A 14111-nucleotide genomic window follows, 5' to 3' on the forward strand; every position below is an offset into this window, starting at 1 on the left:
AACTGTGGACTTCTGTGTGCTGCTTTTCCAGGGCGCATAAGGGCTGAAGCCTTCTCAGTACTTGTGTAGCTCGCATCACCTTGAAGCACAGTCACCTCCATCCACACAGGTGTCCTTGGCATGGACATACAACCCTGTCAGCAGGCCTGAAATCCTTCCAAGTGGAACTAGACATATGCATTTCTAAGAGGGAAGACACTAATGTATCTACCAAAGCTTTGAGCCTAAAGCTGATGAATGGCTACTCTACGGCTGGCTTGATTAAATGGCCATTAAAGATGATGTAAACGTCAGACTCCTCGCTATAGATGGCATTTTCTCGCTCCCGCTTGAACATCCTCACCCAGACCTCCTCTCCTTCCTGCAGGTCCAGCATCAGGCTCTGGCTCTGCATGATGCTCCGGTCGCTGGGCTGGGTGTAGAGGATGGCCACCTCTTTCTCGTTCTTCATCAAGTGCAGGTAGGTCTCCTTGAAGTTCCAGGTGTGAACGTTGAGGCTGAAGTAGTAGACTCCTGCCACATAGCAGAAGAACTTCCCCGAGAACATGTTGAAGTGCTTGTAGAGGTTCACAAACTCAGTGTCAAAAGTGACGTGCTGGAAGTAGTCTGAGCTATGAAGGGGTTTTCTCCGACCCACTGAGAAAGCAGCGTAGAGCTGCTTGCAGGAATGGCCTTGTGGGCCAGGCTGGCCTTTCTGTCCCTTCCGCCCATTAAGGCCACGTAGCCCTCTTTCTCCTTCCTTCCCAACTGCTCCGGGGTACCCTTTCTCTCCCATTTCACCCTTCTCACCTGTGAGCATAAAGGAAAGCCTTGTCAAACACAAGCATGCGAAGCCCAAGCTGCAGACACGTCCTGCTGGAGACAACCAGCAAAGCAGCTGTGCTAAAACACTTTCCCAGCGCAGATATGTGGAAGCATTGGTCAGACACAACCACCGTCTTAATTCTCAGAAGGATAAAAATGCCAGGTGAAAGCTTGGCTCCACTGAGCTTGTGGTGCCAACATTCAGTGTCCAGTAGTGGAACTCCATGGCTTGACCAGACTGGCTACACGAGTCCAGTATTCATGAACCCAGCCCCTTCGTGCAGAAGTTTGGGCAAGAAAAGTTACTGATTTTGCTGAGGTCTGATTTGGGCCTGGGAGAGGTGGTTGGGTTTGTCTGGTCTGCATATCCCTGCTCACAGGACTCCCTGGCACATCTCCCGTATTACGTGCTTAATTTTTGTTTGCCTGCCTTACTGAGACAAAAAATGTGCAATGGAAAAAGTGAGTGTCTTTCCCAGTTTCTAACTCTACCATTTAGTAATTCTGCGACAACATTTGCATCTGGTTTTTAGTGTTGACCTAACCTGAGCTTCTTGTGATTCTGTTTTTTGGTGGATTATAGCCTTTTGCCAACTCTTCCCACTTGCACACGTTTACAGCCTGTGCCATGTCACCCCTTGACCTTCTTCTGGGTCAATAAAGTGGATGACTTTCTTAGTGTAGGGAGGAGCACAGCTTGCAAAACGAGGGTGAGCAAGTAAGAAAAAGGATGTTATCACAGTAGTTGGCTTTACCCACCTTTGAGGATGGTGATATCTATAGTGGGCTGGACTTTGGGTACTGAATAGGCAGGGTCGCTGCTCATCCTTGTGTATCGTGAGGAGATGATGGAGACAGGCTGCTCTGAAGGCCCGCAGCATCGCACGCACGAGAGGCGCCGTGGTTCCCGTCTCGGCAGACCCTTTTCCAGCACGGCACCGACATTCGCAGTGGACACCAAGAGCAGGAGAAACACAGCGCTCATCTTCAGCGGAGCCAGCTGGACTGAGCAAAGGAACAGAAATGATTAACATGGTGATTCAAATCAGGGCTTCTGATGGGCCATCTGCTAATGTTACTGCAAGGTGCATTTCTTCTGATTAATTATTAGCTTATCTTCTAGTGGCACCAGGAGACTCCAGGTAGGAAGGGTGCCCCACTGCGTACTGTTTACAAGCAATGGAAAAGGCAATCCCTGTCTCATTACCTACAGTTGAAATATCTGACAAGAGACACCGGGTAAACAAAAGGGGGAAAAAAAACCCCACAAAACCCGCTGAGATCGGAAGCGAAGGCTGAGATGCTTAAAGTTGTCATAGCAAGCTCTGCTCAAGGCACAGTCGCTGCCTGGCTGCTGTTGGAACAGCCCTTGCAAAAGGTGCTGGGTAAAAGATTCCAAGTGTTGCTCTGTTGGTTACTGTTTCTTGCGTTGCCATTCTGAGAAATTCACAATCAGATGCAGAAAATGAAACTTTATTTAAATATAGACCCTAAACCCGATTTTGTTTTTTGAGGAAAAACCTGAAGGGAAGTGAAACTAAAAGAAATCAAAAGCATTTGGCTCTTTAGTGTCTCTTAGCCTCTTGCTGGTAACCTCTTTCCAAGGTGACCTAATCAAGCAGTTTGTGGCTTTGACCATACCCATGTGCTGTTCCCAGCAGAATTTCTGTGTACGCTTTCCATTTCTATTTTCCCATGTGCAGAATGGAAAGCCAAATAGCTGCAACAGACAGACTGGACTGGGATTTGCTCTGCACTAACACTAGTTTTTGAGATCGTCTGTAGCATTTTCGCTGCTACTGGCAAGCTCCAAAGGCCCTGATTACTGGGTGAAATGAACAGAGGGGGAAATGTTTCAGGTGGTGAGGTGAGTTTTCTCCAGCTCCCCATCAGCCTCCTTCCTCGGGAGGACTTGGAGCCAGGGACAGGCAACTGCCTCCTCATACCATGTATCTTTACAGTCATTCTACTGATTGCAGCGGTGTTTCATACAAGACAGATTTTGGACCGATGCCTTTTTGGACCTTATCCAAAGTCCAATTAGCTGGATGGACTCTTGTTGACCTCAGGCTGGGAACGGCTTTTACAGCCTCTCTTCTACCAGCTTCAATTCCTGGAGTCGTTGGGGAAGGTAGTAGCTAGATGTCCTGGCTTTCAGAAATAGCTCAATGAACACTCAGGTCCCATCTGCAGAGTGAAGGAGGGGATCTTGCTTTGGAGCTCTACAAAGACTTTACTGGGGGCAAAATGGACCAGCTGAGAAAAAATGGGGGGGGGGAAGTGCCAGTCCAGGGCAAGGTACTTGGATTGTACCAGCACTCTTGGGAGATGCTTTCTTCTAGTTCTTACCTGCCCCAAAAGAACTGTCATTCACACCTTTTATTACCTGGTGTAATCCAGCTCCCTGGAAACCCGATGAATACTTATTAGCAGCCACATAATAACTTCCCTTCTGACAGCAGTGAAAGTTCTTTCATCAAATCTGTCATAACTTGAAACAATCTTTCTATTCATAATTGTATCTCATTCTAGGTACAAGTCTGAGGAGGGATTAATACTCCTTTTAGATCAGTGTTCAGGGCCTGAATTTCATTTTCATTAAGTCCTTTTTAATTTTCATTCACTTCTTAAGCCATCTTTGTGCTGCCAAACAGGAACAGAAATGCAAGTCTAAATGGACAGCAGGTCACAAACAACCAGCCTGTACGTGACCAGAACAGAAAGTTTGCACTGTAGGGAGCATTTGGGGTCTGCGTAATGTTTCTGGGGTCTCCTCTGCAGTGATTGAAGTTTGTGCATATACATAACGGTCTGAGGAAGACCCTGTGTTCATTCAGAGTCCCAGGCAATCAGGGCCAATATGTCCTCTTTGGGACTAAAAGTTATTTAGCCCTTCTGAGGAGTGTGGGTAGTCAATAACCTGGGGATAAAGCATAAGGCATTTGATACATTACCAGAACATTAAAACTGGAGGATGTAATTGCCTATAATACCTTCACGAAGGAGAAAGAGCACCATTAATAGAGGTATTCATAATGGGTGGAAAGGATTCATAAATATGAAGAAATTACTTTACATTTTTATAGGCCATTATTCTCCCCAGGATGAATGGCTTTCTTATTTTTAGAAGTAACTTAAGGGAAAAAAAGAGTCTGGGTGAAAAATCAGTGTTCAGGTTGTGCACATCTTACATTACTGTAATCCAAGCACCCTTCGAAGAAATCGTGGCCACTTGAATGATTCATGAAGAACAATTACTCAAGTTATTGGCTAGAAATTGCATTTGGAGAAAAAATGAAGCAAACGATGCAACAATCCAGCCAATTCAGGACATCCTAGAGCTGACACCTCTGCACCACGTTTTCCTTCAAAAAGTTAGTGAAGTTAGTTCACTAAAGTGGCGGAAACATGTATTTGGTTGCAATATCTGTGGTTAGGTGAAACCTTAATGATATATGTGAATAAACAGAATTTCAGATTTGCAGTCTGCTCATAACAGACAAGAAGGGACAAGAGAAGAAGTAAAATAGGAAAGAGGCGGAGAGAAAGGAGTCCGAGAGGATTGCAGGAAAAGGACAATGAATTCAGCAGTATGGGATTATGTTTGGAAGATAGCCGGCACAAAACCGGAGATCAGGTGAAGGAAAAACCCCAAACCAGAGAAATCAAATGTGCAACAGGAAAGGAAACAAACCTGGTAAGGATTTCTTTATAATAAGATCGTGTCAATCTGGAGAAAAGACTGATTTGTGCCAAATTTCAGAGGAGAAGCAACTATAACTCTCATGGTGGTGGGGAAGTCAAACCTGATACCTTAAAAAAAAAAAAAGATACAAAAAGGATGAAGCTCAGAATTTAAGGCCTGTGAGGTAAAGCGAGAGGTTGTTTTTAGCCATTTGTTTTTTGCCTTAAAGATAATTTTTGTGACCTTATTTTGTCAAATGTGGCGATGACGGATTTGACTTCAGCTGCGCAGGTTTATCTTCTTGAGAAGACAGCAAACAACAGACGTGGCTTTGCTCTGCTATGGCCGTGACTCACCAGAGCACAGGCTGGGAGGCTGCCTCTCCCGCACATCATTCAGATCCCCGCATGGGAGGGACATCCATCCTGCTTCCCACCGCGATCCGACACGCTCGTTAGTGCCTGAAATGATGCATTAGTACCGCACCGAATGCCCCGAGGCTGCAAAACTGAGTACGTTCCTCCTTGGTCATCCTTCACGACACCACTCTAGAGATGGACAGGAGCATCCTGAAAGCAACAGATTAAAACTGCAAGTATGAATTATTGTCTTTTGTCTTCCATATGGGGAACCTGCAAATCGTAACCTGGTTCGATTCAGAAATCTTGTTTTTCCTATCGGGTAGAAGAACCCAGAGATGATGACAGACGTGCAGACATCCTAACGGCTGGGAGGAAAACCGGTCTCACATCTTTGGAAACTTTGAAGTCCATAAATGTTTCACCTGAGGACAAGAAGATTGTCTCAGCCCTCCCCCTCTCAAAACCATTTTTTTCAGTTCAGCTTCTTTGGCTCTGCTTTTAGCTCGGGTTCATTTTGAAACAGTTGACTGACAATTGATGAGTTTGAAACATTTCAGTTGAAGAGCTTGCGGTGACGTGTAGAAAAACGTAAATTGTTTTGATGCTTCTGACACTTCTTGCAAAATGCTCGCAAAGCAGAAAGCTGACCACGAGGCTGAGCACAAGACCTGTTCTCTTGCGATAGGTGATTTTGAAATAAATGACTTGTTCTTCCCGTAAGACTTTCAAACCTCCCCACTCCAAAGCCATGAAACACAGCACAGCCCCCAGCCTCTGCAAGTGGAACCAGGATGAAACCCAACAACCGAGTGTGAATTTAATCTGATGCTAAGAAAGAAATTCTGCATGTGCTAAATGGGCAGATCTATCTTTTGGGCAATATTTTGGCAAACAAAATTAAAATTTGTGAATGGTGAAATGAGACATCTGAACCTAATGAAAAGGCAGTTAATGTTAGTGAATTTTGGTGATGAGGATGGCTGGCGGTTGTTTGTGTCCGTTATAACATTAGAATATGTTATTGTTGGAGAGCCGTTTAAATGTAATGAAAGGTTTCTTTGACTGAAACCACCCTTTAGCTAAGATTTAAAGAGACTATTCACTTTTTCTGTCCCTTTTTTTTCCCCTCTGAATTTCTGAGTAGGAAGACAATATTAAAATATTACCAAAAAGGATTGTTTGTTCGGGTATTTCTGCCTGGCCCAAAACAAGAAGAAAAAGCAAGCGAAAATGCCGATCTCCTTGCATTGAATTCAAACATTCCCGTTGTTCAGGCCCTTTTGAAAGGGGGTGTCTGTCTTTCTAACCAGAGCTGGCAATATGAACCCTTTAATGGGTGCTGCACCGGCAGAGCCCAGGCACAGTGCTGGTGAGGATGCTATGGCCAAAGCAGGGACGCTGTTGTCTACCACGCTCAATCCAAGGCAAAACAGATGATTAAATAACGTATTTTTGCTCTTCACTGACCTTGGAAGTACCCTGACTTAAAATATAATCCCTCAAGTTTTTATTTACACATTTTCTACCTGCTGTGGACAACCTGCATCAGAAGTGCTGGTTTTCCAGTGACACCTGGCCTTCCCAGTGTCTGCCAGCAAAAAAAGCTAAATTCTTCCCATGCAGGGGTTTAGAGATGCCACAAACCTTTGCTAGGGAAGGGCAGAAACCATTAGTTCCAGTTCAGGGAGTTAAATGATGTGATTCTTTCTTCTTGTGTGCAACCTCTTATTTAAATATGTTTTCTTGACACTATTACAGCTGGAGAGAGCACCTTGATTTTTTTGGTTCATGATTGAGTTTAATTTTATAGCTCAAGGTAGACAGCTTATGTATGAGGCACATTTGCTCATGCAAAGCTTTTTAATGATTCTGTGTACCTGAAGAATTTTAATACTTTGATGTAAAGTAACACATCTGGGCAATAGAAATGATAAGAAATCCCCATATCATCTGCAAAAATAGCTTACTTGCTCTGCACACGGAGAAAATAAAGCAAGAATGCAAAGCAAGTAAGCCTGGAGGATGGACCGAAAGGTTTTCCCTGTGGTTAGCAACGTGGAGTTTGCAACCCTAACTCTAATCTTGGCCAAACCTTGTCTGGTCTGTTGGCACTGCAAGCAGCCCCTGTGGGATGTGTAGGTCATGTCAAAGGTATAGATCTACATTAATCTAGCCCAGCCCGTGGTTTCACTGGGTACAGTGGAAGTACGTCCTTACCTTGCAGGGATGCTCAAAGAGTAAATCACACCGATAACTGTGCTGAGCTCACACGCTGCGATATTGAGAGCTCACGAGCCAGAAATTGCTCTTGGATCCCTGAGCCATGCTTTAAATATCTGCTAATGTTTTCCTTCCTGTCGTTCCTAGGGCTTCATTCAGAAAAGCAATCTATGACTATCTTCGCTTTAAATTCACAGCGCACAGGGCAATGCCAGACACTGCCCATTTTAATTAGTGACAAATCTTGACTGAAAACCCAAGAGGGCAGTTAAGACTAAAACTTTTCTTGCGCTGAAGAGATGGAAAACACATGCATGTGTCAGCCTCGAACCTCAGCATCGTTCCAGAAAATATTCCAGTTCTGCTTTTTTACCTTTTGTCTTCTTTCAAGCCTCGACCTCCTCACTGCTCCAGACCTCCTTTCGTCGCCAGCAGCAGGAAAGGAAGCATTGGTAGGGCCGGGTTTGTCTGGACACTGGACTTCCTCTTGGAAATTCTCTTGGAAATTATTTGTTCGGGATTTTTTTTTTATTTCCTTCCCCAGGAGGATCTAAAATTTCTTCTTGAGCAACTTATTGTAGAAAAGCCCAAAACACTGAAGGAGCTTGTGCGTTTTCCAAGGCAAAGCTGTGACAGCTCAGCAGTTCCTCTGCCCGCGATGCCAGAACCGAGCGTGGGGCAGCTCCTCTCTGACACGATGCTGCAGAGATGCTTCACTCGAGCTGAGCATCAGGAGCCCGTCCGCAGCCATGAAGTGACTTGAGGGCTCGCAGACAAGAATATTTGGATCCCGAAAAGCAACGTGGTTTAAAAATTTCCCCCGTCTGTAGTGCTTTGCCAATGTTAACTGACGTTAACGCCCTCTTGTCCACGGTGTTTATACAACACGCTGCCGTGAAGCAGAAGAGGGGTTGGGAGTGCTGCTAGAGACAGCCGGGTCGGTTTGAGCCCTCTGAGTTGTGAGCGGGGTGGGAACAGAGGCAAAGCCAGGATCCGGCCATGGAGAGGTCCAGGGATGTTAGCTGCATCCGTATTTGTAATGGCCTGGGTGAACATTTGATCAGTGAGATTGTAGCTCCGTTTCCAATTATCTGGTTTGTTTTTTATTTTCTGGTGCTTTTTTAGCATGTGCCTATTTCCAGTGTGGGTGAATTGCCCTAATTCCTGTGTCCCAGGAGGAGCTGTGAAACACCTTCACCCCCACTAGTGCGTGTCCCTGCACAACAGCGGCTCGTGCAGTCACCACATGTTCTCTCCAGCTGCGATTTCACCTGTCAGGCATGGGAAGAGATGAGGATCCCAAGCAAACATCCCTTCCTATTACCTGCGCACGCTTAGACCTGGTGGACTGTATGGATTTAAGACAGTCCCCTGCAGGCGCTATGGGAGGAGAGGCTGTGCCTGTATGGAAATGGTCCTGGGCGCCTGCATCTTCGCACGGTACCGCCTTTCCTGGTCTGCGGCAGGGGCTGTTATCACACTTATCTCAGCGCAGACAGCGAGCAAAAGGATGTTTGCTGGTTCCTAAAGAAAGAACTCTTCCCTCTCTCCTTCTCCCCTTCCCTGCCTGCACTTCCAACGCCAGGAGCATGCCTGCAATGTCCTGGAAATGGCCCTGCTCTGGGCTAGGCGGCTCCTTGAAAGCGGTCCCATCTCCATAGCAAGCCCAGACGGTGATTCAGCCTGGAGCTGCCGAGGCACAGGGCAAGTTACAGTAAGTCATTCCCAGGGCAGCTTCTCCAATGGAGCCAATCACCCTGATGAAGTGGACGGCACCCAACTCTCCTTCGCCTTTCCAGCAGAAAGGCAGCTTTCCCGTGACTTGCCACCGCTGACTCAGCCGCTCCGGGAACTCGGCTTTCTGTGTGCTGAAACAAAGCAGGCAGAGGTGTCCCTGCCGCGGGTCCTGTGCGGTTCTGTACCAGCTGGGCGGGTGGGAGCACTGGGACTCGGGTGCTGACAGCAGCAGGACTGTCCCGGCACGGCACCACTGCTCGCAAACCCCTGCTCGTGGTTCAGGAGCAAGTAGCACGTTTCAAACGGCTGCAGTTCCCGGGCGAGGCTGGAGAAACAGAGTCCCCTGAAAGCTTCCACGTCTGCGGAGGACGCCAGGAAACGGCTTTTCCTGCCCCGGGCTCCCGCAGTGGCGGGGGAGCCTGCATCAGATCAGGCACCATCCCCGTCCCACTGCTCAGCCACGGCTAAGAGCAAAATCAGACTATAGGGAAGCATCGTTCTGGAGTGCTAAGGGTGGTTAATGAAACAAGGACTGTTAGTAGGAACAAATTAAAGCCAGCTCAGCAACCACCTGGCCTCGCACTTATTTCGCCTGCTGCAGCGAAGCAGAGAAAGCGAGACGAAGCAGCGCAGGCAGAGACCACCTCTTTTTATGACTCACCCAAGCAACCTGCTTCTGCAGGGTGGGGACAATTTGTTCCCTATAGCAATAGCATTTTTTTTCCCCAACTTTTTCAGATCCGTTGAACTTACCTTGTGACTCGGAACCCCCTGTCTTTTACTTTCCTTGCTGTTGCTTAGCAGGATGCATAATATGAAAGCTGCCGTTCATTCAGGTTTTTTTAGTTCTTGGTGGCTGCTGCAGCTTCCTAGCTGGAGTCCAAATGAAACACTGGAAGTCAATCCAGCTCCTTATGAAACGCAGCAGCTAGGTTGTTTGCAAAAGCAGGGTTTTTTCTTGTTTCTTTGCTTGCATCAACTCGTGCTGGGTTCCTGTGCTTTTGTCCTGCTGTAGTTTCCTTAAGCCTCGCAGCCAGTCTGCCGGGTTGCACGGTGCCTCTCACAATGATGGAAATGAAGACCAAAAAATTTGTGAATAAAAAAAAAAAAAAAAATCAAAAAACCACAGACCCAAAACCACATCCAGTGTTCCAGCCAAGAGAGAAAGTGCTGGCATCACATGGAAATAATTTTTCTTTGGGAGATTTCAGCATCTTTTTAGGCAGGAGAAAGGAGGAAAAAACCCAACAAACCCACGATAGGAGCTCTGGCTTTTGTGCATAAGCTGCAGAAGTGGCGAAAGCCTCTTGAAGGGGTGCAGCAGTGGAAACTGCCTCTGCAGTGACGCTGAGGGAAGGTGCAGGTGTGTGTCCGGGTGCCTGGGGACAGGCCAGCACCAAGGGAAGAATTCACCCCCGCTGTCCCATGCACCTCCGTGCTGAAAAACAAACCAGGGGCTCTGTGCTTCTGTGTGAGCCGATTTGGGGCCGGTCTCAGGAAGGTGATGTGCAGCAGCAGTACGCTGTTTTCCCTCCCCGCTTCACAGGTTTAGGGGATAACGCCTTATGCCAAACCATCCATGGCAGGACGCGATGAGTATTAGCGTCCTGTGAATGGGAAAGGAGGGGGGGTCAAACACAAGCACAGGGGTGAAACGTCCTCAGCGTGTGTTTGCAGACAGTCTTCTCCCATCACTACCTATTTGCTGGTGTTGTGTTTTGCACTAACTTTTCCATGACACTCACAAATGGCTGGACAGCAAATTGCCACTATTTCACGTAATCGGGACTGAATTACCGACTCCTCTGGCTAACTGCAGCAATTGCAGCCAGGGTGCCACGAGGGTCTGTGCGGGACGGGAGGCGTGGAGACAGTCTCCGAAGGAGACTGAGCAGAGGGCATCTTCAGAGATGCCGTCCAGCCCTGTCCTGCCCGGGCTGGCCCATCTGCAGAGGAGCGTGCGGTGGTCCGGGCCACACGCGAGTCCCTCGGGAAGGCTGGTGGCTGCCAGCGTCCAGGCGCTCAGGGCAGCAATGAGGCTGCAGAACCAAGCACAGCATGGCACACTGCTGCATGTCGGCAGGGTCACCCCTTAGCCAGGAGATAATGGGGGATGCAGGACAGATTGCTCTTGTCCAAGGGACTGCTGAGACAAAGTCACTCGGGACAGCAAGGAGCAGACACGGGGGTTTCAGGGCGCGCTGAACGTTGCGCACCTCCCTGGCTCCGGGGCAGAGCAGCGCTGCACCAGTGCTGTTTGATTTCGGTGCCCACATTTTCTTAGCTGAAATTGCAAACTTGGTCATTTCCAGCCCTTGGAAAAAAGCACATTAGTGGCTTTATTTAAAGCCAGGTTTGGGCTCTGAAGTTGGTGGTTTTTTATTTGTTTGTTTTTTTTTTCTTTCTTTTTTCTTTTTCTGTTTTGCAACTGCCTCCCATTAATTGTAAAAGAGGAAGCTAAAAGAGATGGGTATCCTATATAGTGCAAGCTCCGGCGTCATTCCTGCACTGAGACTGAAAAAGAAAAGCAATGCTTTTGATTGTCCTGAGAACAGCAGGAGGGGAAAGGTGTGTTTTGTCCTCTCGCAATGCCCTCCCCCACTTCAGATCGCAACTCGGTGCTTTAAATATTCCTCCCCCGCAGTCCTCCTGCTCTGTTGCCTGCCCTGCACCAGACCCCAGCACTTGGACCCCTCACCACTCCGTGGGGGCACATGCTGGCCAGGTCATGATTTTTTTTTTGGGGGGGGGGAAGCAGTCTCTGCCTTACGTAATGAGGGATGAGATGTGAGAGCACCTTGGGAACCTCACTGCTTTTTCAAAACCCCTTCAAAGCCTCCCCATCCCTCCCTGACCCAGCCAGGCAGGGGACATCTCAGCCGAGGTCCTCAGAAACGTCCCCCATCGCTGCTCCAGCTGCTGACGTGCCCCAGCTCCTCAAGGCTCTGCACCGCCGTACCACCGCCCAGCGGTCGCCCTTCTCCCACAGCTCGGAGCCCTGGATCAGAGGCAGGAGACAGCTGTCACGATGGAAAAGGGCTTTTGCACGTCTTTTCAGAATTAAATGAGAAACAAAACAACCTTTAAAGCTGTAGGTGGACCTGGGTTATATAAGGGAGAACTCAAGTTGTTTGCAGATGACTTATGTTGGGAACGTTTTTATATTGGTGGTGGTTAAATAAAGCTAGCAGGTGATTAAAACAGACTGCAGCATGATTTTTTTCTTAAATTCAAAAATCCGCAACCAGAGTGATGAGGAGAGGGAATAGGGACTATTGGGGAGTGAGGGCTGCCCCCATATCAAAGGGGAGGGAAGATTTACCCGTGCCGCCAGTGCTGTACTGGGAGGATCTGTTAGCAAGGACCAGTGAGGCGAAATGTAGAGGTTTGCTGCTGTCCCGGCACGAACCTGAGCAGCGTCCAGCTCTCCATGAGTCACCCTCCGGTGCTGGGCTCCTCCAGCCCAGCCTTCCTGGAGCCCCCCCATCCCCGTCCCCTTCCGCTGCAGCGGTGGTCCCCGTCCCAGCCCCGCACAGACGGGCAGGAGCAGACTGCGCCGGGCAGAAGCCACCTGGAAACGGGCACACGGAGCCCCGTGCAGCAAGGGGGGCAATGCGGCTGCAGCCTTTCCAAAGCTGCCAGGAAAAGAAAAACCTTACTCATGCTCTTTTTGGAGGGATTTCAAACAGTCTCTAAGAAAATAAATGACTTTGCCTCACAAGTGCCAACCAAAAGCCTTTCCTGTCATCTTCTCTGTCCTGGATTAAACACCGAATTTGTGTCATCTTTTCTCATCTATCATGTTTCTCAGGTACCCTGCTCTCCTCCCGGTGCTGGTCACCACCTTTCGTGGGAGAGGTTCCTCCGTGTGTCCTGCACCGGTGCCTCCAAAGCCACCCCGTTGGAGTTGCTGCATTCATTTACTTGGTCCCACAAATCACCTGAACTCCAGAAGCAAATATTCTGCATTAACGGATTTGTGTCTGTCTACTGCCAGTAGAGGCACCACATCGATGCCTTTTCAGGATTTGGGGCTATCTGCCTCCCAGAAGCAGATCAGCAGCGTGTCCTGAGCACCCTATGCACGCTTCGGAGAGTTTCTTTCCTTCCTTTGTCATCTGTCAAATATTTATAATTAGAACACAATTAGTAAACAATATCTATAAGCCCTGCTGAGACACGGGAGCTGCTTGGCATCAAGTACGTCCTTGCAACAAGAACCAATGCAAACAAAAGTGCAAAGGCAGATGCCAAAGCACTTAAAGCAGAGGGACCCCGCCCTGGAGATTGGAGTTTGGTTCCTGGCTCTGCTGCCGACAGCGTGGGGTTTGGGAAAAGCTCCCCTCCGCCCTCCTGGGGGTGGCGCATCTCTTCTCCCATTCTTCATCGCCTATTTTCAGACTAAGTTCTTCAGGGGAAAAAAAAAAAAGTATATTAGAAAAAGTAATGGGAGTACAAGTGGGTAGAGCTCTGGTTTTACAGGGGGCTGTGAGACTGCCACTGAGAGCTTACTTGCATGGATATAAAAATAGTTTATAGATATAACTCAATATAAAGAGTGTTTAATAATCTTAGCTGGTCAAAAACTGTCCAAAACCAGTCTATATGAGATATTTTTATTTTTACTCTGAAACTTAGGACAGAAGAAAAATGTTATGGTAACCAGCACCTGGCATCAGAGCCGGTGTCTCCAGATTAAACAGGTTTTCTGCCTCTTAAAACGACAGCCTCCTTTTTCGAAATAAGAATCACATTCAAGGAAGAAGGATATTTCTGTTTATACAGTTGATTTATAAAGCTTGGCTTTTGTCCATGCAGGGAGCAAGGAAAAAAAAAAAAAATCAGTTCTGCACACCGCTGAAGGCTTGCAACAAATTAATAAGAAACTGTGTGCGATAGAGCAGCGAGTTCAGGGCACGCTGAGCCCGTCTGCCTCCACTCTGCTAGAGAGAGCGGGGGCGGTTATTGCAACGAATGCAATGAGAAATTAAACAATACTCTACTAGAAAATGGACGCACCTATGGTAAACTCAAGGGACATAAACGATCAGCTGGCAAAGCCATGGTTTTCTTTGCAGCCTTGGCGTGCTAAAACTGGTCTGGTCAGCAGGGAAGTGAATGCTTCTGTCTAATCGGTTCATTGACGAAGTGCCTAGGTTTTTAGGAGGGTGCTGGCTTCGTGCTGCAGGAAGAGGAGCTTTGCCTATTTGGGAGCATGAGCTCGAGGACGAGCATTTATGGCTTGGAAGGGACATGCAGAGACGCACACATATACGGGCTCTTGCTCCAGGTAGCCAACGTTA

The 14111-nt window shown here is 47.8% G+C and overlaps 1 protein-coding gene across 1 annotated transcript; it reads right to left on the bottom strand.

The window, feature by feature from the left end:
- Positions 1–241: 241 nt before the first annotated feature.
- On the bottom strand, positions 242–9866 carry C1QTNF8 (C1q and tumor necrosis factor related protein 8). The gene is made up of 3 exons (XM_009329387.1): positions 9562–9866; positions 1564–1804; positions 242–789 (listed from the first exon to the last, which is right to left on the bottom strand). Exons 2-3 carry the CDS (start codon positions 1787–1789, stop codon positions 242–244), a joined length of 774 nt encoding a protein of 257 aa, XP_009327662.1. The 5' UTR covers positions 1790–1804; positions 9562–9866.
- Between the last annotated feature and the right edge of the window lie 4245 nt (positions 9867–14111).

Source organism: Pygoscelis adeliae, unplaced genomic scaffold, assembly GCF_000699105.1.
Source record: "Pygoscelis adeliae isolate BGI_AS28 unplaced genomic scaffold, ASM69910v1 Scaffold467, whole genome shotgun sequence".
NCBI classification, from domain to species: Eukaryota; Metazoa; Chordata; class Aves; order Sphenisciformes; family Spheniscidae; genus Pygoscelis; species Pygoscelis adeliae.